Below are 27,047 nucleotides of genomic sequence, written 5' to 3'. Positions count from 1 at the left end.
CCTCTGGTGTTGTAATTATGGACATCCTTAACGTTTATTGGCCGTACTAATGCATTGCTTGAAGTCCAGTGGGAAGTTTCCTCAGTCAGTTATGAGTTTGGCTGCTATGGCATCTGCAATGCTTTTTTACACAATATTCTCATTTTTTTAGATGCCACCGTCAAGTTATTATAATTACCTTTACTATAGCTGCACCACAAGGCGGGCAGTATACAGTGGTGTACACTAAAGCTTTAAAAAGGGCCATCTTGACATCAGTACATACAAACAGCATGTTAGCTTGTGCATATAATTCAAAGTATCATCAGTAACATCAACATCGTCGTCGTAACTGAGGTCATCCCTAATGATGCGACCCAGATATCTGACATTCAATCAACACCCAGTCAAAAGAATAAAACAGCTGTACAAAGCAAAAATACTCAATTACTACTTTATTAAAAAATAACATTTAATACACAATGATACAACACTGTACAATAATATGTATGTCTGTCTGTGTGTGTGTGAGAGAGGGAGGGAGCAAAGTTGTCCCAGAGAGTTAATAGACTGAAGAGGAGAGGAGAGCAGGGATGCTGGTCCATTTGGAGGACGTTGTGCAGACGCCTCATGCTGCATTCATGGCACGTGTACTGGGGACAACTTGAAGAGGACAGGCCTAACGCTACACTCGCAACCACAGGAGGAGTAGTTCGTCCAAGAAATGACTTATTCTCTATCAATTACACACCCCATGAAGCCTCACGAAGCCTCGAATTCACCAACATTTTTTGCATTCCCATCCATCTTCAACCGCTTACCCGGAATCGGTTCCCAGGCCAGCGTGGACTTGAGATGTAACCCCTACATCTGGTCTTTGGTCTGCCCCGATCGGGACAAAGAGATTTGCAGACTAGCGGAGTCTCCTGTAGGAGACTTTGCAGAGTCTCTTGGGCGCGCCACAGACATATGCGTGAAACATCTTCTCCTTATCGTCTGAGAATGGCCACTGGGAGCGCCGTACTAATGCATTGTCAATGGAAGGTTGTTTGGTGTTTTGTCGTTGCCGTGTCTCTTGGCCAAAAGACAGGCTGCGGTTGAGCTTGAGACAAAAAACCAAACAACCTTGCATTGACAATGAATTAGTACGGCGCCCCCAGTGGCCATTCTCAGACGATAAGATTCGATGCGTGACGCACATGTGTGAGTCCGGCCTTAGGCGCTGTACAGACATTTGCGTGAAACATCGTATCTTATCGTCTGAGAATGGCCACTGGGAGCGCCGCACTAATGCATTGTCAATGGAAGGTTGTTTGGTGTTTTGTCGTTGCCGTGTCTCTTGGCCAAAAGACAGGCTGCGGTTGAGCTAGAGACACAAAACCAAACAACCTTGCATTGACAATGCATTAGTACGGCGCCCCCAGTGGCCATTCTCAGGCGATAAGATTCGATGCGTGACGCACATGTGTGAGCGCGGCCTTACTCACCGAGTCTCCTGCTGAAAGTGACTAAAACTAAACAAATCACCATGGATTCAAGGTTTCACAGGGGTGTAATTGATAGAAAAGAAGTCATATTTTGGGCGAACTACTCCTTTCAAAAGGCATCTGCGGACCCACAGTCTACGAACGCCTTCTAAATCAGTTCTCATACTTTCAAAAATAGCAGATGTACAAGTGACGCACGCGCTGCAAGCTTGTACATCTGCTATTTCTGAATAGCTCAGCCCTAGTCTAAAAAAAAATATATACTTTACCGGTTTTAATGGGTTGAACATTTAAGCCCTATTTATATTTTGCCGTAGCAACACCTTGTGAGAAAAAGAAAATTACACTTTGGGAGAAATGATGAAAACCTTGGCCAAATGAGGGACACCCGGGTTAATGTGGCTAAAGAGAACATGCAACTTTTTCATTCATTGACTGACAGAGGTTTTGAGTTGTTCCTTCTTGGTACCATTATCTTTTATGATGGTGTGGGCAAATTATAGAATATGCTATCATATAGCCCCCCACCACCACAAAACTCCCACCATACATGGGACAGTTACGTGTATGATTTTTATCTGGTCTTGTATTTTGACAGCCTCGAATATCGGTTGTCCCCAAACTGTGTCGTGGGTGGTGACCCATTTGTGGGTCACGGACAATCTTTTATGGGTTGCGAGTGAAATTTCCCATTTAGTTTTTAATTATTTAAAAAGACTTAAAAAAAAAGAAATCCCCAAAACAAAATCTTAAATGTTCAAGAATTAAAAAACTAAAAAATATGTATATATAAAATCAAATATTATTCCATAGATAAAAAATAAAAAAAATCACTAGTTTGGGTCCCTGGGGAGACACCTTTTTGGGTCTTGAGCTAAAAAGTTTGGGAACCACTGATCAATGATGACATGAATGCAGCATTTAGTCCTGAGAAAGAGTAACTGTACAGTCAAGTTCTTCAAGAGCGGCCCTAGCTGGAGTTGGGCAGTGGGCACTGAGCATTGAGCAAGCACCAGATTCTAAAAGATGAATCATCTAATTGTTTCCTAAAAAAACAAATGACCTCCACTGAGACGACCACTCTCAAAGAAAGAAACTGACATTTACAGACCTGCGCTATAAGAAACATTGGTGAATTAATAATATAAACCTTTAGTTTGCACAGACTGACTGACTGACCCAATCCCCCCGCCTTGGAAAAGCTTATACAACATAGTCTGGGATAATACTGTATGGCCTGTGATGATGCAGTCACTTTCCTGCATCATCTCAATCATTATGCTATATAGTGCTGGTCATACAAAGGACGCAACAAAACTCCTAAATTGCATGATAGCTCGTCGGGACTAGTGGTATTTTACAGAATAATATAACATTATCTTATGAAAGAGCAGTCTCACAATAGATTTCTCCGATAGTTCAATGGACGACATGTGTACTCAGCGCTGCAACAATGTGTCAGGGAAATTACCAACTTAATACACCTCAACTGTCCAAGTGACATGAGTCATTTAATGCAAGAAACCTTTTTTTAGTAGCAACACTATTATAGGAGTTGGCTCCGTCTTCATAGAGAATAAAATCCATGGGGTAAAGCACTTATGCTACTTGCAAGTTAACCATGGTCTTCTATATTTTTGGGGTCTTTTAATTATTATCCATTTAAATAACCTTAAATGTTACATACTAAATCAGATATGACCATGCCTGTATGACCATGACTTGTATTCAATGAGGCTGGGGTGGACATAACATTGTATTAGTTGGAAATATGCTCACCGGTTAAAGGTTATTCGGCTACAAATTATGTGATTGACTTCATGTAGTAAAGCTCTCATCTCCAAGCAGACTGTTTACGATTACAAGTGAGGTCTCAAAAAGTCTAATTTCCAAGTCAACTGTTACTTTTCGTATCATTGCTGTCAGGCAGAAACCTTTTTATATTTTTTCATAAAATGTATGTCCTACTTCATCATACAAGAGTGTTACAAAAAAAGGTGTGAAAACTTAGAAGTGCTATTTGAGCCCCTGCCTTACTTCTTTCACAGGTGTTACCAATGATACAAATGAAAGCCCTGTTCCCTTTAGTGTATTGTAGCACAGTGGTTCTCAAATGTATTCATTTCAGGGACCATCATAACTCCGAGTGTACAATGTTCCATTTATACACTCTCAAGAGTCACAGACCCATAAGGGACCATTTGGTACTCCCTCAAGGACACTTTGAAAACCACTGGTGTAGCAGTGTTTCCAGTGAGCCAATATCAGCACCCTGTCTCTGTTTGACCAGAGTGGAACAGTTCATTAGTATCATTGTTAAGACTTGTGAAGGAAGTAAGGAAAGGACCCAATTTATTCTCAATATGGCTGCTGTGCATACTAGAGCCTATTGTGTTTAAAAACAATGATAATAAAAAAGGAACAGTTAGTTTTGGGCATACAAGGTGTACACCCAACAGCAACGTTATACGTTGTGGAATGCTGCACATTGTTGCAGTTCTGAATGCCATCTCGTTTCGATGTTTGTGGAAGACATGTGACTGTGTTCATCATGCTAGGTAGGTATATGACTAAAGAAAGGCTAAATAATTCAGAAAAAGGCTAGCTAATAAGTCATCAAATTGTGTCTTTAGAGATTTCATATTCAGTGACGAGTAAAAAAGTTAAGTAAATGACACGTACTAAACTGACTATGCAATACAAATTCTATTGCTGGACTATGGCATGGAGAGAAGTGTTAGGCTAGATAAAAACATTCTAAGAGATGCAGAATTCCTTGTTCTTTGAAAGTAGGAAGAAAAGCCTCGTCTTAATGGCAGCAAAATTAGCTTCTTTCTTTTTCTTTTTTTTTTACATGTCCCATATCAACATGAATGATTCACAAAAACTGGGTCGTTTTCAACGGAAAAACTAAAAAAAAAAAGAAAAAACTAAAACAAAACAAAACACCTGTTTCATTGCCCTGAGAAATAGGTTCCCTCGCGGCTGTGGGTCTGCAGATGCCTTTTGATTTTGTCAGAGCGGCTGAAGCACTTCCCGCACACGGGGCAACTGTAGGGCTTTTCCCCCGTGTGGATGCGCATGTGGACCTTCAGGTGGGCCATCTGCGTGAAGCCCTTGCCGCAGATCTGGCAGCGGAAGGGCTTCTCCCCCGTGTGGCTGCGCTGGTGCTCCTGGAGCCGCCCGGAGGAGCTGCAGCACTTGCCGCACACGCCGCAGCGGTAGGGCTTTTCCCGCGTGTGCACCTGGACGTGCACGTGCAAGTGGCCCACGTGGCTGAAGGCCTCGCCGCACACCTTGCAGCAGAAGGACGACATGTGGGCCTGCAAGGGGGACTTCTGGTGAGGGTCTACTACTACCGCCGCGTTGGCAGCCGGGTTGTTGTTACGCATGTGGCTGCCCTGTTGTCCCGCCCGGCTACCTCCTCCGGCGGCTCCTTTGGAGCCCACCATCTGTCCGCCGTTCTCCACGCCGATAATGTCAATGTTGTTCTCGTTGTTGGAGCAGTTGGGGTTGACCGGCGCCAGGGGCTGAGGGGCCGGGTTGGAGCCCGACCCCGCGGATCCTCTGTGTCCCCCCGCTCCTCCTCCGCCCTCCGCTTTCACGTGCCGAGACGAGCCCCGGGAACCGCCGGAGTCCCTCTCCCTGTTCTCCACGCCTTGGCTCTGCTGGCTCTGGGGGAGGCTGGACGTGTGGGCGGCCTCCTGGGGGTAGTCGTTGCTGACTCGGGGTGGGGTGAACATGGAGTCCGGCGTGCCGCACGAGCCGCTGTGTCCTCCGCCGCGGATCTGTTCCTCACCGCTCCCTCCCTGGTTGGACCGGAGGTCCCGCTTGTCCTTGATCTGCAGGGGAAGGCGTTCCTCGTGGCCCATGCTGGGGCTCCACTCGCGCCTCGGATGCTCACCGTCTTCATCCTCCAGCATCATGGACGGACGGTCTGACCCAACACACACACACACACACACACACACGCACAGCAGGGGGAGCGTAGCAAGTTATCATCTACAAAAAAACAACAATAAAAGCATGCAGCAAAGATGCTAGAGTCTAGTAAAACTACATTCACTGACGATGAGGGCTGGCCAAACATGGGCAGAAGAATCATCATATCTTAAAGCTACAGTGCGTTACAGCCAGTCAGTCAGCTAACTTGGGCTGGCTGTGGCTACTAGGCTAGCTTTAGCCAGGCTAACGAACAAAGGTTGCAACCGAGGCTAGCGCCAGCAGCCCTGCAACACCAGCTGAAGTTGAACTACAGCTAGCCGACAAGCTAACGTTCATTAGCTAGATTGGAATGTATATACAGGCCTGCAATAAAAGCGAAAAAACATGCCCAAATCTGTCCCCTTTTTAATGGCTCTTTCATAATGAAAAAAGTCTGCCTTGCTAGCGACACGTTTATGTTAAGTGTGGGGGGTGCGACTTTTTAATCATAATAATAATAACAACAACAACGCCGTGCTAACTTGCTCTGCTAGCTAGCTGCTTAGCTAACTAGTTAGCATGCTAGCATGCTAACGCTAACCTGGCCATATCTCGATGCCTGCCTCCCGCAGCCTGCGCCTCAGATGGTCGTTCTCCCGCTCCCGCAGCGCTATCTCCTCCTGGTACTCCAGGATGGTGTCCTCCACTGACTTGTAGATCTCCTGGGCGGCCAGCATCAGCCGCTCCGTCAGGAAGACGTTGAGGAACTGCAGTTTGGTCATTTTATGTGTCTGTCTGGGCTTGGGTTTGCTTTGCCGCTCTGGCTGCAACGCAGGAGGGAGCAACACACGGAGCTTAGAATATCATCCAAGGAAGATGCTGGAGGGAGAGCGTAGAGTCCGAAACACAGATGCTGTCTCCTGTCTGCTAGCGCTGCTAGAGGGCCAGACGGTCACGTGACGCGAGATATTACCGTAATGACAGGGAAAGGGCATAGTAGTGTGTTAATAATAATAATCATAATATTATAATATTATCATTAATAATAATAATAATAATAACAGTGGTGGAAAAATTACTCACATTTGTTACTTAAGTAAAAGTGTCAATACTGCAATATATAAATAGGTATACTCTGTTACAAGTACAAGTCTAACACAAATTGTACTTGAGTAAAAGTAGGAAAGTGTTGGCATCAAAATTTACTTAAAGTACCAAATGTAAAAGTACAGGATGTTTGAAAATAGCAGGTTTAAAACATTGGTCTAAAGTCTAAAGTGGATAGTGTATGTTTTATATAATATAATCATTTATATCTGCACAGTAAAGTAACTAAAAGTGTTAAAATAAATGCAGTGGAGTAAAAGTACAATATTTGGATCCGAGATGTAGTGGAGTAGAAGTGAAAGTATTGGAAATTGGAAATACTCAAGTAAAGTACAAATACCTCAATATACCTAAGTAAATGTACTTAGTTACTTTACACCATATAGCTCAGTAACGTTTTCAGGCCCAGGAGGACCCCTTAGTTGAGGGAGAGATGAAGCAGCCAGGGACCCCCACAACCTTTTCATAGATTCCAGAGTTCCATGATCGTCTGACAGCACAATCGTCAGTTCATTTTGGATTCATCTCAATTTGTATTTTCAGATATTGAACCGTCAATACTTAATAGCCTAAACTTGACCTTTCACTCTGTACTTTGTCTGCTCTCTTGCCCCACCAAACATCTTTGCCGAAAATAGCCGATAATAATAATAATAATAATAACAATATACGTTTTATTTGTAATGCACTTTTCATTCACAGGGAATCTCAGAGTGCTGCAAATAACAGCTATTATTATTTTTTGCTAAATTGTGCACGAGTCAGAGAACATGAATGATTTCAACAAAAAAGATATAGCTGCATGCAGCGATAATAGGGCCAAGCAGGCACACAGAAAAATAACTATAAGCAATATGCACTATAAGCCATAGAAACATGGAAGACCTCACCCACCTTGACCTACCTCCATCCACTTTCACCCACCCACCCACCTCCACACACCCACCCACCTCTAGCCACTATCACCCATCTCCTTCCACTTTCACCATGCACGTCCTCCACCCACTTTCACCCATCTGCACCCACTTTAATCCACCTCCACTCACTGCCTATTAACTATTACACTATTACACAATCACACTTATTACACAATTTCACTATTACACCTATTACATTATTACACCTAATACACTATTACGCCTATTGCACTATTACAACCGTTACACCTATTATGCTATTACACTTTTCACACTTGTCTGATTTCAGAATGGCGGGGTCTTATAGAAAAATCAGAAACCTCGCCTTTCTGAAAAATGGAAGTCAATCTTCAGAATAGTGGTATTCATGACCGTCTACCATTCTGTCACGTTTCATAAAAAGCGACAGCACCATAGAGATAATTTGCCCGTTTATTCAAAAAACGGCAGAAGAAAAAGTCAATACAATAGGGGCTACGCACTTGGTGCTTGGCCCCTAATGAAGGGGGAACAAAAGTAACTTTTACTATTAATTACTATTAATAGACAGCTGGACACAAACTTCACTTAGAAGATCCCCCTGGCTATAAACAAATAAATGAATGAATGAATGAATAAATAAATAAGGGATTCTGTTGGTGTGGTTCCCCTGACATCACGGTGAAGTCAGAGCATGATGTCAGAGTGGCAAACCCATTCTGTTAGAGTGGTTCCCCTGACATCACAGTGACGTCAGAGCATGATGTCAGAGTGGCAAACCCATTCTGTTAGAGTGGTTCCCCTGTCATCACAGTGACGTCAGAGCATGATGTCAGAGTGCAAACCCATAGACTGTACAAAAGTGTACACGTTGTCGATCCTGTCCAGGGTGTTCTGGTGCCTCGTGGAGGTTGCAACAAAGTGGGCCACACTTTTTTCTTTCTTTATTAGCTTGGTTGAGCGAGGAGGAGGAGAACCAAAAAGATGCTGCTTTCCCTGGTTGTGCACACGTACTCGTTGCGTTACTGGTTCCCGGCCACGGTCATGCTGGGGACCGCACCAGCCTACCTGCTGTCATGGGTCCTCTGGAAGTTGCTGTCAACGTTTTTGCCTGCCAGAGTGTATCATAGGATGGACGACCGGCTCTACTGTGTCTACCAGAGCATGGTCCTGTTCTTCTTTGAAAACTACACAGGGGTGGATATTCTTATATATGGAGATATACCAAAGAACAAAGAGAATGTTGTCTACCTATCAAATCATCAGTGTACAGCGGACTGGATAATTGCTGACATGTTGGCCATTAGGCAGGAGGCCCTTGGTCATGTGAGATACGTTCTTAAAGATGGACTCAAGTGGTTACCATTGTATGGATGGTATTTCTCTCAGCATGGAGGTGTTTATGTCAAACGAAGTGCAAGGTTTGATGTGAGGGCCATGAAAAAGAAGCTGCTCACTCAAACTGAAGCAGGAACACCAATGTATCTTGTCATCTTCCCAGAAGGAACCCGGTATAATCCAGAACTCAAGAATGTGATCACCGACAGTCAGGCTTTTGCTGCAAAGGAAGGACTGGCTGTTTTGAAGCACACTTTAACTCCCAGAATGAGAGCCTGTCACGTCGCCATAGAGGCCATGAAAGACCACTTGGATGCTGTGTACGACGTCACGGTTGCATATGAGGGGACACTGACTGCCACTGGTCAAAGACGACCTGCTCCATCGATGCCAGAATTCCTGTGCAAAGAATGCCCCAGAGTCCACATACACTTTGAACGTGTGGATATCAAGGAGATTCCTCAGGAGCCTGTGTTTTTCCGCAGGTGGTTGCACGAAAGATTTGAGGTTAAAGACCGGCTTCTAACCACTTTCTATGAATCTGAGGATGCAGACAAAAAATGCAAGTTTCCTGGCAAAACCCACATTTCTCCACTAAGCATCACAAAGACTGTACCATCAGTGATGATCTTGGGAGCATTGACACTGCCGTTGCTGTTTACTGAATCAGGCAGGAAACTATATGCCAGGACCTGGTTCTACGGAACAGTCCTGGGATGGCTTTGGGTGCATGTTAGTCCATGAGGAACAAGATAAAGAATGTACAGAAGGTATGGAAACATCTTGCCGTTTTCCTAGACTACAACGAGAGTGATATCGAAGCAAAGCCATGTTTGTAAAGACTTGGAGATGATCCCATACCTCTGCCTCACCGTCTACCTTCAACTCTAAGCTAAATGGAGAGAAAGAGAGATGCTTAGCTGCTTGTGCTACTTATTCACTTGCATTCTCTGGATTTGCTGCCTGATATGGTAAAAAAAAAAAAAAAAAAAAATATACACACATTTTGCTTTTTGAAAAAGCCTATTCATTCTGGACTGATATTCTGGATGTACAGGACAGAAAAAACCTGTTCATTCTGGACTGGAGTGACCATATATGGACATGAGGTGACATACATTTAGCTGAATTCCAATCCGAAGGGTTTGCACTTTGAAGTGCGCATTTGAAGGGCTATGACGTCACTGGTCACAGATCTACAAGCTCACAATGCGTCGCAACGCAACGCATTGTGAGCTTGTAGATTGCTATTTGGCGCGGCCCAGTGACGTCATAGCCCTTCGAATGCGCACTTCAAAGTGCGAACCCTTCGGATTGGAATTCAGCATATATATTGTGTTTTTGAACAAACCTGTTCATTCTGGACTCAGATTTATATAGCGCTTTTACTTGTCGCTTTACATGGGAAACGAATAAAAGAGAAATACAACTTTATTAGGTAAAAGAATAAAATAATTTCCTAAAAGTAAAAACAAAGGGGCCGGGGGTTGGGACGGTTAGCTGGGGAAAGCAATTCTGAATAGGTGGGTTTAGGGGGCATTTATGAAGGATGGTAGGGTTAAGGAGTGCGTCCCACAGGGAGGGGGCAGTAACTGAAGGTGCCCTATAACCTCAAGTTCAACGCCTGGTCTTTGGGGTTTGCAGATGGTTGCTACTTTAAGTTCTGTTACAAATAGCCTATCACAAAAGTATACTGAGCAAAATGTTGACAATGACTATTATAATCATGCATCACTGTATTGTAAAATGCACTTGTCCAAGGTCCATTCAGATTTACTATGATAAAAAAAAATACAAAAAAATACAAAAAAATAAAAATAAAATACCAACAGTCGATGTGAAGTAACTGATTAGGGTCCTGCTTGGCCTTCCTTCTCAAGCTTCTCTAGTCTAGCTTATCACTATATATAAGCGTGGGGTGGCTTACGGTAGCTGACAGAGTACAGCTTCTGCAATGGGCCTGGAGTACAAGATACACTACACCACCGACTTACCCATGTACCTGACAAAATACTTCCTAAATGTCAAGGATGTCCACAATTACAACACTACCAGAGACAGCGCCACAGACCACGTACAACCTAGCCTTACATTAATTCTCTCCTGTAGTAGCTTCTGCTTTGATGACGTCTAATAGACGTCATCAAAGCAGAAGCTACTACAGGAAAGAATTAATGTAAGGCTAACGTACAACCCAGATTCGGCTCAAACAAAGGGTCTATACTCTATAGTGTACCACTAAAATGTGGAACGCCCAACCGAAGGCCTTCCCTAACATCCTTTAAACCGCCCTTAAACCCTCCCCCTGACCCTCCTTGTTATTGTAAATAACTTTTATTTTGCGCTGTTTGTTTTTGTTCTTTTGTTTACAAGTGCTTTTCTGATAAATATCTACGTGTTCTATCCGTCTGTCATTCAATGTTATATGAGTTTATAAAGAGAAGGATCTCGATGGAAATAAGCCGCAAGACTTACCTCGTTACCTGGGTTTTCTTTTAGTTGACTTTGTACCAGTGAACTGTCTGCTGTCATGAAACTGTACCTTTTAGTTTTTCCTATGCAAACTTCTAATAAATACTTCAATCAAACAGTCGATATTGTGAAGTAATATTATAAGTTATCACATCAAACTCACTCCAGTCCACTAGGTGGCGACATGAAAACACAATCCTTGGACCAGTAAGCGGATGCAGTTTCTCCTCCACAGACTCCACTCTTCCACGTGCAGTTGTACGAGCAGGAGTCCATCACACACACATCCACCATGAAGCGACCAAGTAAGTACATTTTATCTGTTTATATGACTCTTACAAACACTACTTTCAACTATTCTTTATCCCTTGTTTGTGTTGCATGCTCAAAGGAACCCAATAAGTGCTTTAGTTTGAGCGTTAAGGCACTAATAGTTTACGTTGTGCTGTTAGCATTTAGCTGCTAACAGCCGTCATGATCTAAACATGAATGTCACCAACCTGACTAATTTCACTGTTGTGTTTAGAGTTAAAGAAGGCGAGCAAGAGGATATCATGTTCCATGAAGTACAAGATACAGAAGAAGGTAAAGTAACCAGACAAAGTGTACCCATTTGGTTCCGCTGATTTTCAACACGTGTGTATTATGTATAGAGCTCTAGATGCAATTGAGAGCATTGCACCATGTATGATGTGTTTGAATACTGTTGAATTTAGTTTTTAAATCCATATCAAAATGTATATTTGGAGCACTTTGCTGAAATGACAACTGTTTTAGGGGACTTTTTAGACTAGTTAAGACCAAGATTAATGCAAAGAAAGCACGTTCATATTAATTAATATATATTCATCAACACAGTAGGCCTACATACCGTTTTTAATTTAAAGGAGCACATCAACTATTTTCAATCTTCTCGTTATATGTATTTACTGATGCTCATAAATAGGTCTACTGTCTACAATGATGTCACTGGTAGAAGAGGAATTTATTAGAACTTTGCAATAGGAAAAAGTACAATTTCATGACATCACTGGTACAAGGTCAACTAAAATGAGATCCTGAGAGTGTTTTCTACTGGTGATTCAGTCAGAGTGTATCAAAGGGTGCGCTCGTTTTATTGTCCACGACATTGCAAGCGGCGCGAAGGCCGCCGGCCGCGCGAGTTACGAAGCCGTGGTGAATGCAATCGTTATATTTTTACGGCCTGGGCAAGCCCACGATAAACGCCCGCGCAGTCCGGTGCGCATTTCCGAACGCACCCTTTGATACACTCGGACTGAAACACCAGAGGAAAACACCATCCCATGAGATCCTAGTAAGCTTTACGGCTTATTTACACAAGAACCACTTTATGTATCTCAGAACATTGAAAGACAGACGGATAGAACAGAGTACTTTGCATAGGATAACATCAATAAAGCAGAAAGGGGGGGGGGGGCAGAAGGGGGCTTAGTCTATTACTTTATTTACAAGTCTCGAGTAGCATCCGTCTGAAGGTGACTTTTCAGACCAATTTTGAAGGAGGCTAGGGATTTGCACTCCTTAAGGCCTGCGGTAGGGCGTTCCACGTGTTGGTGGTATAGCTGGAGAACGAATTAGAGCCTTTTTTAGTGTAGGGGAAGACCATTAATTATGAAAATAAGGTTGTAAATGGGTGATGTTGCTCGCAAATTAATATTTTGAATAATCCTGGTTTGTTTGAGGCCTGCGCACCAGCATGGAAATGAGGACAAAAGCGAACAGTCTTGATTTCACAATGAAGACTTCTAATCCAACTCTGATCCAAATGCGTTGCCAGGCTTCCCCCCCCCCCCCCCCCCCCCCCCCCCCCAGTTATTTGCATGAGCTTTGAGTTTGCACCCACTGTCTCTATTTGAGACTCGTTTAATGTATTAACTATTAAGACATCATTTGTTGTGATAATTTTCAGGTGAAGGAACATCACAAAAAACTCCGAAAAGAGGCCAAAAAGAAAGGAGTGAGCCACATGCGAACCAAGAAGGATCTGGGCGTGCCCAACAGCGCCCCCTTTAAAGACGAGGTGCTCAGAGAAGCAGAACAGAGGAGAATGAAGGTAGGGGCATCATCATCATCATGCTGTTGCTGTCGGGCTGAAACCTTTTATTTATTTTTTGCTTTAGCTATTGAAAAATAGAAGATCTACAAGCTCTATGAGCTTGTAGGTCTGCTATTTTTGAAAAGATTGTGAAAATAAGTGCAAATCTTTGAATATGTCATTTTCAAAGCAAACTTTGAACTCAAATCTCTGCTTCTGGGGGGGGGGGGGGGGGGGGGGGGTCCCTGGAACAACATATATTTTGAGATGTGAGTCCGCGGCCAAATACATGTAATTTTGGGAGTCCTTGACATGAAAAAGTTTGAGAACCACTGATTTAAGAAGAAGGATTTAGAAGACATTTGTAGAATCGGGTCAAATATATTCAAAGACTTGCACAGATTTCTCACGATTTCTTAAAAAAATTGCAGATATACAAGCTCACAGTGTGCTGCGAGCTTTTAGATCTGCTATTTTTTAATAGTTAAAGCATAAAATAATGGTTAAGGCAATAATGCATAATAATGTGTTCTCGGTCTAAATGGGTTAAGAAAATAATAATTGGAATTGCTCTTTGAATATCTTAAGGCTTGTGCAATAGCATGGAAATGAGGACAAAAGCGAACAGTCTTGATTTCAGGATGAAGACTTCTAATCCAACTCTGATCCAAATGCTTTGCCAGGCTTCTTTTTCAGTTTCAGTGTGTGAGCAATGAGATAGTGTTATCCCGTTTAGCGAAATCTTTGACTGTACAATCTTGTTAATGAGGTATTCAATCAAGCAATCATTTTAATGAATGCTGGTTCTTTTGCCTTACAAGACTGTTGGTAACTAAATTACTGTGCACTACAGCGTGTGGGAGTTGATGGGGAGTCGTGCCGGTGTTGTACTTACTGACTAAATAATGATAATGAATAATCTCTCACAGATTGATGAGGAAAAGGAGAAAAAGAAGCAGGCCAAAAAAGAAAGAAGGGCAGAAAACAAGAGGAAGGGGTCTTCAGATGATAAAGAAACGCCCCAGGCCAAGAAGGCTCGGACGGTAATTGATAAAAAGACTGAAATGATGTCAAGAATTGGAATGAATGTAACTGGATTAGTTTTGAATTTCACTTGGGTTTCTTTTTTCACAGGTTGAGAAGAAGAAAGTAGAAAGAGAGAAAAAGAGTGCAAACAAAAGTTCAAAAAAGTTTATTTGTTCAGAGGTGAACAAGGTAAGACGATCAGTTTTTATCACTTCACTACATCAAGTGATTTGTTCATTAGAGGACAGAATCTGACGTGATTCTGATTACACTTCTATAATATTACTTTTTATAGTGGATGATACAGATCATAGGAGCATATTTCCCCAGTCCTTTCATAGTCGTTTTGACATTCATACGTGTCTGTATGAATGCAAAAGGTTCTGATATACATTACTATTGTGCTGTAAATCTATCTACAAATGCATTTCAACGGGCATGTATTTTTCAGCTTTAGATAAAATTGAAAGCAATTCCAAATCATTTTTGTAAGCTTTGTCTGTTAGAATAATTTGGAAATTTATTTTATTGATTAAAATTCCAAATATTTGAAGGACTTTCCAAACATTGACAAAGTGACACCTGTTGAGGGGATTTCAGACCGCAAAGAAAGCAAAGTTCATATTCATTTCTAAACAATAGAATACTAAGTTTTGACCTTAAAGGAGCAAGTCATCAACCATTTTCATTCATCTTGATATTATTTGGTCCTTACTATTGAGGACCCTTACATGAAGATGAGGTTGAAAATGGGTGAAGAATAGTTCAGAAATGTATATTTAGAATAATCCTGATTTGTTTTGAGGCCTGCGCACCAGTATGGAAATGAGGACAAAAGCGAACAGTCTTGATCTCATAATGAAGACTTCTAATCCAACTCTGATCCAAATGCGTTGCCAGGCTGCTTTTTCAGTTGTTTCTGTGAGCATTGATCGTTTTGAAACTGAACTCTACCGCCTCTCTCAGGTCATAGAAGCATCTGACGTCATACTGGAGGTCTTGGATGCCAGGGACCCCCTGGGTTACAGGTGCCCACAGCTGGAGGAGGCTGCGCTTCAGAAGAACAAGAAATTGCTCTTTGTTTTAACTAAAATAGGTAAATGGATGCCAGATATTGTAACCATAAACAATTAAGGTTTGTCATGATGTGTGCTAGTTTTGTAGACTCATCTTAATCTTCTTTGTAACTTGACTTTAACCCATTTAGACCTGAACGCAAATCTGTGTCACTTTAGATTTGAACCACTTTAAACATTATTTTATGCTTTAACTATTAAAAAATAGCAGATCTACAAGACTTGTGCAAGTCTTTGAATATTTTTGACCCTATTCTGTAAATGTCTTCTAAATCTTTTTTCTAAATCAGTGATTCTCAAACAAGGAACCCCCCAAATTACATGTATTTGGCCGCGGACCCCCATCTCAAAATATGTTGTTCCAGGGACCACCCAGAAGCAAATATTTGAGTTGCAAATGTTCGCTTATATTCAAAAATATTCAAAGACTTACCAAAAAATAAAAAACATTTTTCAAAAATGGCAGATCTACAAGCTCGCAGCGTGCGCTGTGAGCTTGTATATCTGCTATTTTTTTCAATTGTTAAAGCATTAAATAATTCTAGGCCTAAATGGTTTTTAATCTTCTATTTTTAGATCTGGTCCCAAAAGACAATGTGGAGAGGTGGATTCAGTGTCTACAGCAGGAGTTTCCCGTTCTGGCATTCAAGGCGGCGATACAGCTCCAGGACAGAACAGTGGTGGGCCTCCATTCTCTTACCTCAGTGATCGCTTGGATGTATTTATCATGACAGTACAGATTCATTCTGAGAATCGTAGACTGGGAGAGGATAGTCCTTAACCAACTTAAGGGCCTATTGTATACTTTGTCGTACAATGACGTTGCATGGAAAACGATACAAGATCAGAGTGTAGATCAACTATTTTTGTTGGAAAGGGTCAAAACGGGCACTCAAAGAATTGACTGAAAAAGACAGGAAGCTATGAAATGCAAGAAAACAATGTGCTTATTTATTGGTGCCACATTAACCCATTTAGCCCTGCATCATGTCACTCTAGATTTTAACCACTTTAACCATTAATTTATGCTTTAACTATTTGAAAATAGCAGATATACGTACAAGCTCGCAGTGTGGCGGAGAGTGCTGTGCTGCGAGCTTGTAGATCTGCTATTTTTGAAATGTGTGTAATTCTTTGAATATATATTTCTTAAAGCAAACATTTGTAACTAAAATATCCTTGATGCCTAATATTACGCAACGGGGGTCTGCAGCCAAATACATATAATTCTAGGGGTCCTTGACATCAAAAAGTTTATGAACCGTTGACATAGAAAGTGTTTGGAGAGGATTTAGAGGACATTTATAGAATCGGGTAAAGAATATTCAAAGAACTTGGACACTCGAGTTTAGAAAAATAGCAGATATACGTGTATATCCGCTATTTTTAATGGCTAAAAAAATAGTGTTGCGTTCCCGGTCTAAATGGGTTTAAAGTCCATGAATAGCTGCTTGCACATAGATAGCCCTTCTTTAGTGTTTTTGCATTTTGGTGGTTTGCGGCTAAAGAAAGATTCTGTTAAACATCTGAGGTCTGTGTTGGTGAAGGAGGACTGAGAAGGTTGATCAGCTGATGTGCTGCTTCAACTGGTTATTAACCTCCTAAAGTAACAAACAGCGCAGCCTGCTGGCTCTGTTATGCTATAGCAGAGCTGAAGGCTGTGTTGTGAACACCCAGTGTAGTGTACAATGTTGTATTTAACTTGTTGCCTTTTCTGCTAATGTTTTACCCTGAAGTGTGTAGTTTTATAGTCTGATATTATTGTTTTACTGTTACTATTGAATACTGTATTAGCAGTTTGCATAGGAAAAGGACAGTACAGTTCAAATACAAGGTCTACTAAGAGGATTTAAACCCAAGAAAGTTTGTTTACGTTGGGGTCCTACTACACACTGCATAGTCTGGTTTGGGGTGTTGGGTTTGCCTGGAAATTTATGGACATTGTACGGCAATACAAATGCACTTAAACTATTTTCTAGCATGTCAACATTAACCGTTTTCTCATTCTGTTTTTTGTTTTACTCAGAATGAAAGGAAAAACAGGTTTGCCGCACAGAATGGAGTTCTGGACAAATCTCGAGCGGCGCAGTGTCTGGGGAACGACTGTCTGCTGGAGCTGCTGGAGGGTTACCTGGCTTCCATAGAGAAAGAAGGCATGCTCAAAGTGGGTGTCGTTGGTAAGAATCCCTCTCCTGAAGCCTAAACCCACGCCCTGCTTGAGCAGACTCGCCGCCGTTCCAGTTATGCCCCGATTGGCACAGAATCGTGACGTGGTGTTGTGAGCGTTTGCCCCAACTGCCTCTCAAAGTGGCTACTGGCCAATCGGAGCGCGCCCTTGAACAAGTGTACTGGCCAATCGCAGCACGTCCTTGCACAAGTGGTTAGGCTTTGGCATGTCGCAGCTTTACCTGCACTCTTCACTTGCTATTTTACTATAAACTGAGACATTTAGACTCAGTGGTTCTCAAAGTGGGGTCCAAGGACTCTCAGAGGTCTGTGATGGGGTTCTAAATTGACCCTTAACACGCGTCTGACCCTTTTTTAGAGTGTCATGTCTGTGTTTGTGAAGGAGGACTGAGAAGGTTGATCAGCTGATGTGCTGCTTCAACTGGTTATTAACCTCCTAAAGTAACAAACAGCGCAGCCTACTGGCTCTGTTACGCTATAGCGGAGCTGAAGGCTGTGTTGTGAACACCAAATATACCCACGCAGTGTACATGTTGATGAAGAAATGTAACTTTATATACTCTAGCTCCACATCCATTATTCTAAGATAGCTGAGCTACAAGCAAGCGACGTGGTGTGAGCTTGTAGTAGATAGTCATACCAGCCACACCACACCACCATACATGTATAAATAGGGATTATCTGGTCAAATATGGCTGCATCTATGTGTTGCTTCATCACTGTTTTTGCTATGCTTCTTGTTCCCTCCATCCCCAGGCTTTCCTAACGTGGGGAAGAGCAGTTTGGTCAACAGTATGAAGGGGATCCGGGCGTGCATGGCTGGGGTCCAGAGAGGCATCACCAAGTGAGTTACTGTTACGTTGACATTGTGCGGGAGAAGAAAGAACTAAGAAACTGTCTGCAAAATGTCTGCATACCAGCATGGAAATGATGATAAAACCTTAACTTCGTACCAATGAAGACTTCTGTTCTAACTCTGATCCTTGCTGGTTTAGACCTTGTTTTGAGGATAATAAGTTCTTCATGGGATTGTGGGAATCTACCTGAACAGCATATTGATTTCCATTCCACGTAGAACCCTGTTTGCAGCCAACATTGCATGTGTTTATCCTGAAAATCTCGTTATCCTTTCCAGGAACATGCAGGAGGTGCACATCTCCAGGACGGTGAAGCTCCTGGACAGCCCAGGCATCGTGGCGTCTCCCTCCAACCCCCCGGTCTCCATGGCCCTGAGGAGCCTGCAGGTGGAGGAGGGTCAGGACAGCGTTCTGGAGGCCGTCAGAACCCTGCTCAAACAATGTGACAAGAACCAGGTCAGAACCTGCTCAAACAATGTGACAAGAACCAGGTCAGAACCTGCTCAAACAATGTGACAAGAACCAGGGGTGTCACAAGGGGGGGAAGTGGGACTGAGTCACTAGGGCCCAAGGTGGAGGGGCCTTAATTATTTCATACTTTTGCTATTGAAAAATTTCATCAAGTTGATATATAATTCCTGCATGCCAGCATGGAAATGATGATAAAACCTTAACTTCGTACAAATGAAGACTTCTGTTCTAACTCTGATCCTGCTGGTTTAGACCTTGTTTAGAGGGTAATAAGTGCTTCATGGATGGGATTGTGTGTAACACTATAGTCTCAAGTTAATACAATAGCAATGTCAGATGTAAGTTAAACTCGCATGTGTATATTTCAGATCATGCTCCAGTACAACATCCCAGACTTCAGAAACTATCAGGAGTTTTTGAGCCTCTTTGCTAAGAAACGTGGCTATATGTCTAAGGGTGGGGTCCTGAACACGGACCAGGCTGCCGATGCTTTCCTCAATGACTGGACAGGGTGAGTCGTGTAAATGCTTTAACTTGCGCTCTAGGGTTGGGTGTTGGGTGGCCATGGTTGGCTTGTGCATCATCAGCATTGGAAATGAGGACAACACTTTGTAGTCTTGATTCAATAATGAAGACTTTTAATCCAACTCTGATCCAAATGCGTTGCTGCCAGGGCTGCTTTCCAGTGTTGAGTAGGGATGGGACGATAATCTTTATCGTTTATAGTGATTAAAAAATAAAACGCTCGCAATAATCGGATTGTGGAGATGTGAATTTATCGCGAAATTGTCCTCCGTCATATACTGCCTTTTGTTGAGCTGCAAATTCAGTCCAACTTAAACCCTTTATACTTTTTAAAACAGACTTGTAAAAGAGCACATTTGGCACGCTCTGATTTCACTCTACACACGCTGCAACGTGTTGAGCTTGTAGATCTGCTATTTTTGGCAAACATTCTCCCCCAGAACAGGGAAGCTGTGGGGGGGTTCAAGTGTTTTTAAGTTTTAAGCATATTTTGATTATGGTGATGTCATTTGTCGCAATATTTCTTTCTTTGCCACAATCGTGACATGTCATTTCATATATCGTCCCATCCCTAGTTTGGAGCAGTGTAATTGGCTAAATTATGACTTATTGTGCTGGAAAGTCTAACCACATTTGAATACTCTAGGCCTAGGGGTTTCTTAACTTCTTCATTCAGAATCGTAAAAAAAATCTAAAGTTTGTTTGTTGACAGAGCGAAGCTGAGCTACCACTGTAAGGCCCCGGAGAGCTGTAGCCCCGCCCCCTATCTGACTGAAGCCCTGGTGGCTGAGATGCAGAAGGCCTGGGATCTGGACAAGCTGAAGAAGAGCAACGAGGAGACTCTGAAGGGTACGCAGTTCTTTATCTTAACATTTCAAAATAAACAGCCATTTAGAGTCGTGATTCTCAACCTGTGGGTCGGGAGCCCCAGGCCAGGGGGGTCCCCACATTACTTTGGGGGGTCCCCAGATGATTAGCTTAATGTGCAACATTGTTTTCTCACTCAACAGTAAACTAACCAACATACAGTATAAGTGTATATAGAGGGTATCTGCACACTTAAGTGACAACTCAAGGAAATTAAACATTGGTCAAATTGTCAAATATTAGAGGAAGGAATTGGGAAAATAGACGATCTACATGCTGTGAACATGTAGATCGACTATTTTCACTATAGAACCGTGTTATACAAAATGTAATGCCTCAACTATTAGTGCTACTAGAATTTCGGGCCCCCTTCGGGGGCCCTCAAATCTAGAGCTCGGGCCCCCTCCGGGGGCCCTCACCGTATACCAGCAATCAAATTGATTTGTCCATATATGGAGATCTCTGTCGACCGCTATTTTTTGCCACAGAGATTTAAACAAATGTATATATATACACACTGTATATATATATATATATATGCAATGTAATCCATGCAGACGAATACAGGTCCAGTGGACAGGTAACCAATGTTGTTGCCATCAATGTTAAATAGGCATTTGTTTCCAAAGTGTGAAGTTGTTTGAAGTAACAATGTGTTGTAAGGGGTGTGTCTAATACAATTAATATCAAATATCTAAATCTGAATCAAGCAACTGAAAAACTGTCTTAAAGGGGTGAAATGTATATGTATTTCCCTGTATTTATGAAGGAAATGTACAAATGAAATGTGATTTAAAATCAAAAGGAAATACATCTAAATACATCTGTATGGTCCTCCTTTGGGGGTCCTACTTTTAAAGTAAAAAACTGTTAAAAACAGTTCTACACAGCGGCAGAACCGTTTAGGCTTAATATAATAGGGTTTATATAAAGTATGATGTCTTAATCTTACATTGGGAGAAAGTTCTTTCACAGTCACTCAAATCTTTCCTACACATTTTTTTTTTTTACCGATGGGGGGAGGATGGAGGGAGGATGGGAGGGAGGAGGGGGGTTGGAGAGAACAGTATAGGCCTACACCACGTCATCGCCTCACCAATACTTTATTAACGTCTGTTTATATTATATGCAGTGAACGCAATCATTGTCACCAGATTCTATAGGTCAACATTTGCGGTGTAACAGCCCAGTACGTTCGCACGCACACGCACGCACGCACACACACACACACACACACACACACACACACACACACACACACAAACACAGCTTGACATCGACAGAGAGAGACAGGGAGAGAGAGAGAGACGGCAGGGATATCTTTTACTTTTTAGCATGGTGCAGTCCTATTCCGCGGAAAAACTTCACTCTGGTACCAAATGGACTCGTACCATACGCGCTGTGTGTGCACGCACGCGTGCGTGTGCAACAGCATATAAACCTTGCGTCTGTCTGACATGTTTCCTTTTCACGGCTTTGAGTCAACACACCAAAACATTGCTTCATGAAAGTGGATCCAACGGCAGCTGTGACTGTAGAAAACAACACTTCTTCCAATCCTTATTGCTGGCGATCATTGTCCATTGATCATTGTGAAGAAGGCTGGAGTACTTTTACTTGTTGAATTGGCGACTTTTTCTTTGATCATTGTGAAGAAGGCTGGGCTGGAGTACTTTTACTTGTTACTTTTGTTGGTCTGTGTTCGGGGACGTACCTGAACGCATGTGTTCCTCATGTTTTGACACCAACAATGAAGATATTGTTCTAGATATTGTACTGCTCATAGAGAGGTCTGCTGTGTTAACGCTTAGCTGCTCCATCCCCTCCCCTCATTTCTCTCTCTCTTCTCTCTGTCGCGTCCCTCCACGGCACGCTGTTAGCAGCTCCCCTCTCCCCTCCTCTCTCTCTCTTTCTCTCGCTCGCTCGCGTCCGTTGCTGCACGCTGTTAGCTAGCTGCTCCCCCCTCCTCCCTCCCCTCATCTCTCTCTCTCTCTCTCTCTCTGTCTCTCTCTCTCGGTCCCTGTAACCTGATACTTTGCTGACGAAAATTGCGTGGCAGTACCTCTGGGGAAAGATTTGCATACTAAACCCACACATTACTTTTCTACAAAGTGTGCATCGTGCAAATACAATAGCTTCAGGAGAAGCTGCTAGGAACATTGGGGTAAAAATGCACGATTTTTGTGCAAAAGGTGGAGTCTTTAGATGCAGTGTAAATGTGATTCTATCGCGCAGGATGCTTAAAAATAATTGAAGAGGTTCGCTGTCTATTATGGTCGTGGGATTAGTGCTCGTCAGGTTGCGGGGGGGGGGTTGAGAACCACTGCTCTATAGGGATGCTAGGAAGCGTCACCCAATTATCTGCAGGAAATTGTCTGGAATCGTTTGGGGTGAAGATAAAACCTTGACTTCAAAGCCAATGAAGAAATCGTATCAATCTGATCCTGCTGGTTTAGACCTCGTTTTGAGGGTAATAAGTGCTTCATGAATGGGATTGTGTGTAAACACTGTGACCTGTGCTACTTGACAACCCCTATCATTTCATCTGGATTTATTTCACATAATGATTTTCTTTCTCCCTCTTCAGATGTGAGGTGTCCTAACAAGGCCAGTAGTATAGGCTTCGTGACTAAAGGCCCGTCCGCTGGCCTGCTAAGTGTCGCCGACATCCCTGAGGAGAAAACCATCCAGAAGGATTCAAAGATGAACAATAACCAAGAGTCAGAGATGAAGAACGAAGGGGTAATTACATTAAGTAGAATTACAAGCGTTGGGTCAAGGGTAGCTTAGCTGAAGATGGGCACGTACCTTTTAGGCGAAGCCCGAACTGGCGAAGTGGGGAAATGTCCGATACCGTAGCGATCTGGCGAACGTCTTCTGGACAGGGCGTTTATCGTGCGCTTGCCCAGGCCTTACGGCCTGGGCATAAATATAACGATTGCATTCACCACGGCTTCGTAACTCGCGCGGCGCTCCGCCGGCCGCGCGGCCCTGGCCCGCTCTTCGCGGCCACTCGCGCCTGCGGCGCTCGGGGGCGAAGAGCAGGACCAAGGTCCGCTGGCCTTCGCGCCGCTTGCAGTGTCGTGGACAATCGATTCGCCAGATCGCTACGGTAGGAGACAAATCCCCACTTCGCCAGTTCGGGCTTCGCCAGAACAGGACTTTCCCCTGAAGATGTAACACTGATTTGCATGAAGGCAAATCTGCTGTCATTCATAGTAAACACACAATAGACTGCATAGTATACCAGCAAGGAAATGATGATAAAACCAACTCTTGACCATCAATGAAGTCTAAAATTGTATCAATAATCTGATCCTGCTGGTTTAGACCTTGTTTTGAGGGCAATCTGTGCTTAATAAATGGTATTTTAACCCTGGTGTCTCTATTTTGGGCATGTTATAGGCCGAATTAGTTAACAAAATCATAATGGCAGATGATTTACAGCACGTTGTGAGCTTTTAGATATGCTGTTTTTGGAAAAGTATGATATACGGCTTTTCCAAAAACAAAAAACAGCTTAAGTGATAAAAGGTTTTTTAATTTGCGCTGCACCTTTTTCAGCTTGAAGATATTCTGGAAGAACCAGAAGAGGAGGAACAAGCGGAGGAACTTCAGGAGACTTCAGTCAAAGAAGGTAAAAAACCTTTGAAAATGTAAAGATATTATCATCTCTGTCGGATGGAAACTTCTTATTTCCAAAACTGTTACCTTTTCAGGATTAAAATTCAAAAGCAGCAGATCTACATGCTCTAAACATGTCAATATGTGCAACATTTTGAGCTTTGTACTGTATATCTACTTTTGATACTTTGATGTGTGACGCTCTAGTGTGATCATGTGGGGCATCCATTTACGAAAAAACAAAACGTTAAAACTGAGAAATTAGGTTTCTGCATGACTTCAACGATAAATTGATTACCTTTGCTAACATTTGATTGTGTTTTTAAATAATTGATGTCTTCTCTTCCAGATGAATCAGTCCCTGAATTGACCCCAGTCCAATCAGTCCCTGTGGACCTAACCAAGGTGGTGCAGTTCCAGTCTGTCCCTGTGGAGGTCATCAGTCTCACTACAACCAAGACAGACTCTGATGCCTATGACTTCAACACCGATTTCAAATGATCATTGCCCTTCTTATGTACAGCCTTTTGAACTCTTAACTTAATGCCCAGAGCACTCTTAAAGTCCTTATTAGTGTGGTCATAGGCAGGTGCTGTGCTTGTCAAAAGAATGTGACCTGCTCTTAACCTGATAACACCGGAATGTTTGCACGGCAGGATCAAATAAAGGTCTGTCAGTGTTAATGTACGGTGCTTGTAAGCCCAATGCCTGTCCTGGCAGGTTGAACTGCATCCTTTATTTAGTGGTTTGAGGCCAGGGCTGCATCTCAGGTCCTTATTCTGTGCTCTTCTATCCTCACTCCTAAAAGGTTATGTAAAGAAAAGGGATACCTGCAGTTTGTGATGTTGCTAGATATGTTGGACATTTTGAGAACTTGCAGATTTGATGTGAGCACTCAAGAATTTGAACCTACAGTATGGCCTGTGATCCACACATGTAATCTGAATTTGAAGTCTGCAAAAAAGAAGGGTAGATTGACAGTTTCACAAGAATCAATTGTTTATTCTGTGACTTCACATGTCAATTTACACATATCAATATTCAATGTACATTTGTGTAGATAAATCACCTTTTGTGTGCTCAAGTCAAATCTACAAGCTTTTGAATTTTTAACACTTAAATTACAGATGTGAGTACATTTCATTGTTTCAAGTCTGTCAGAGGCTGTCAAAACTCAAATTAAGCAAAACGTGAAGTGTAAATGTGAGACAACATTGCACCATTATAAAATGCATTTTTAACAAATAGAACATACCTTCTACGTAACCTTCTAGGAGTCATCCACACACAGTACACACCCCCACCACATCCTCAAGTCCCATCCCTCTGTTTCACCATCTCTGGCCACCCAGAGCACTGACGAATCCAACGGTTTTCATTCGGCAATATTGAAGTAAAAGAATATTTAGACGTCCCATGAATGATACAGCTAGCTGTCGGGTAATGCAATTGTGCACCCCACAAGAAAAAGTAAAATGCCCTGATAGATCATTTCGGAACATTTGGAGTTTAGGTGTTTGGTTGAAAGCTCCATTGGTATCTGATATACCAATGGCTCTGGTTGATTGAGAAACTTGAGTGCACTGTGCATGTGTTGTACTGTACTGTACTGTACAGAAGTGTTTTTTGTTCATCTTTTTTATCTCTTATAAAAGAGATTATAAAAGCATTGTAGACATTACAGAATTCAAGCGTTTCCCAGGTAAACGTTTTGGCTAATTTGAACAAACTGCTTGGATCTCAGTGAAACATGCCATGATTTTTTTCTCTTCAATGTCCCGCGATGCCATGGTCTCCATAGACTTCCATGTAATTTATAGTGCACGGATCGTGCACGCCCATGCCTAGATGATGCACCACGTGTGTGCCCACTGTTCACAGCTTTCAAACAAAAAAATCTGCTTGGAAATCCGTTCAGGCATTCATGATTTATCAGCCATTATGTTTTCTTCAGATGTAAACAAACATGGCTGCCATGTTTGAAAGAATGGGTTGGTATGGGGGTTAAACATGCAATTTCGCGATCGCGATCATGCCTAACATTTCTGGAGGTCCAAAAAACATTTTTGAAAAAGAAAATTGAAAAAAAAAATCTTCAAAAACGGCCCAAACTCAGGAAACTCGGGGTTGGCACAGCGGTGGTACCAATACAAACTCGGGAAACTCGGGGTTGGCACCATATGTGTTAAAAGAAATTTATAAAATCATAATTGATAGTTATTTTGTGGAGTGACCTGAGCAAAAACAATTTTGAGAAACCCTGGGCTAAAGGAGCTAGGATGAGACTGCCTAGTTGTAATCTAGTTCAGTGTTCATCATGAGCCATGCTGTCACCAATTTGTTGAACCCTGAAAGCAACACCTGTACACTGTGTGGTTGTGTACTCACTGCATGTGAAAAGCTGTCCAGAGGTAATTTCTTACATCATTCGAGTGCCCTTACAACTTGTGTTCATGCAGATCATTGTATATACTTTGAATGTGTAATAAATTGTTCCTTATTACCCTAATGTTTGGGCTAATCATTAAGCTTACACTGCCATGTGCCACCATTTCCCAAAGCTTAAAGATGGGGTGCCATGATTTTCCGCCCCCTAAAATATGATCGTCAGGTATTATAGTATACTAGGAAGATGTTTTTCAAAAAAGTGAAATGAGGTAAACATACGATTAATTAAACCTCTAATTGTAATATTTCACTGTCCAACACTGAATAAGTTTGCATGTTTAAATTGGAACAAGAGGAGAAAACAGAACTGTTGTGAAAAAGGAAGCACATCTCAAATACCAAGTCAAGGATGACAAGTGACAAGTGACAAGACACATTTATTTGGCTTTCAGCACAATATAATAGAGCATACAAAATACGCTGCCTATGAAAATCACATTTCATTTGATTCTGAATTCTGGTCATTACTAAGAAAGAACATAAGATGAAGATATAAACATAGTATGGCTTAAAACTAAAATAAATTAATATAGCAGAAAGCAATAAACCATGCCAGTCCCCTGAACAGTGTTTGTCTCACGTTTCCTTAAGGCACAGAGTGATAAAGATAAACTTTATAAAAGGACAGAAATACAACAAATACAATTGCAGTGTAAAATACATTATTCGTATGCTGACAGGAAATCCCTACTGTATCCATAGAGGTG

General features: G+C 42.2%; 3 protein-coding genes across 3 annotated transcripts; 2 read left to right on the top strand and 1 right to left on the bottom strand.

Annotated features, from left to right (window-relative positions):
* Positions 1-423: 423 nt before the first annotated feature.
* LOC308287576 (uncharacterized protein) lies at positions 424-6,260 on the bottom strand. The gene is made up of 2 exons (XM_080728803.1): positions 5,992-6,260; positions 424-5,403 (listed from the first exon to the last, which is right to left on the bottom strand). Exons 1-2 carry the CDS (start codon positions 6,170-6,172, stop codon positions 4,421-4,423), a joined length of 1,164 nt encoding a protein of 387 aa, XP_080584929.1. The 5' UTR covers positions 6,173-6,260; the 3' UTR covers positions 424-4,420.
* Positions 6,261-8,377: 2,117 nt separating this feature from the next.
* LOC308286511 (1-acyl-sn-glycerol-3-phosphate acyltransferase epsilon-like) lies at positions 8,378-9,475 on the top strand (the record flags this gene model as incomplete). Its single annotated transcript, XM_080727553.1, has 1 exon — positions 8,378-9,475. One exon carries the CDS (start codon positions 8,378-8,380, stop codon positions 9,473-9,475), a length of 1,098 nt encoding a protein of 365 aa, XP_080583679.1.
* Positions 9,476-11,458: 1,983 nt separating this feature from the next.
* gnl3 (G protein nucleolar 3) lies at positions 11,459-26,381 on the top strand. Its single transcript, XM_080727579.1, has 15 exons — positions 11,459-11,508; positions 11,730-11,788; positions 13,134-13,277; positions 14,189-14,302; positions 14,394-14,474; positions 15,252-15,381; positions 15,938-16,041; positions 17,388-17,538; positions 18,305-18,392; positions 18,684-18,861; positions 19,245-19,387; positions 20,114-20,250; positions 22,856-23,010; positions 23,833-23,905; positions 24,242-26,381. The coding sequence occupies exons 1-15, from the start codon at positions 11,496-11,498 to the stop codon at positions 24,391-24,393; spliced, it is 1,722 nt and encodes a 573-aa protein (XP_080583705.1). The 5' UTR covers positions 11,459-11,495; the 3' UTR covers positions 24,394-26,381.
* Positions 26,382-27,047: the final 666 nt, after the last annotated feature.

The sequence above is a fragment of the Nannobrachium achirus genome, assembly GCF_963921795.1.
Source record: "Nannobrachium achirus genome assembly, chromosome: 6".
NCBI classification, from domain to species: domain Eukaryota; kingdom Metazoa; phylum Chordata; class Actinopteri; order Myctophiformes; family Myctophidae; genus Nannobrachium; species Nannobrachium achirus.
This window is presented reverse-complemented; position numbering and strand designations above follow the sequence as displayed.

Excerpts from the sequence above, each read along its gene's own strand:
- gnl3 (XM_080727579.1), top strand. Across the intron at positions 16,042-17,387 it reads AGCTCCAGGACAGAACAGTG|AATGAAAGGAAAAACAGGTT; the intron begins GTGGGCCTCCAT and ends TGTTTTACTCAG. Across the intron at positions 23,906-24,241 it reads GGAGACTTCAGTCAAAGAAG|ATGAATCAGTCCCTGAATTG; the intron begins GTAAAAAACCTT and ends CTTCTCTTCCAG.
- LOC308287576 (XM_080728803.1), bottom strand. The coding sequence starts at position 6,172 with ATGACCAAACTGCAGTTCCTCAACGTCTTCCTGACGGAGCGGCTGATG. Across the intron at positions 5,404-5,991 it reads AGGCATCGAGATATGGCCAG|ACCGTCCGTCCATGATGCTG; the intron begins GTTAGCGTTAGC and ends GTGTTGGGTCAG.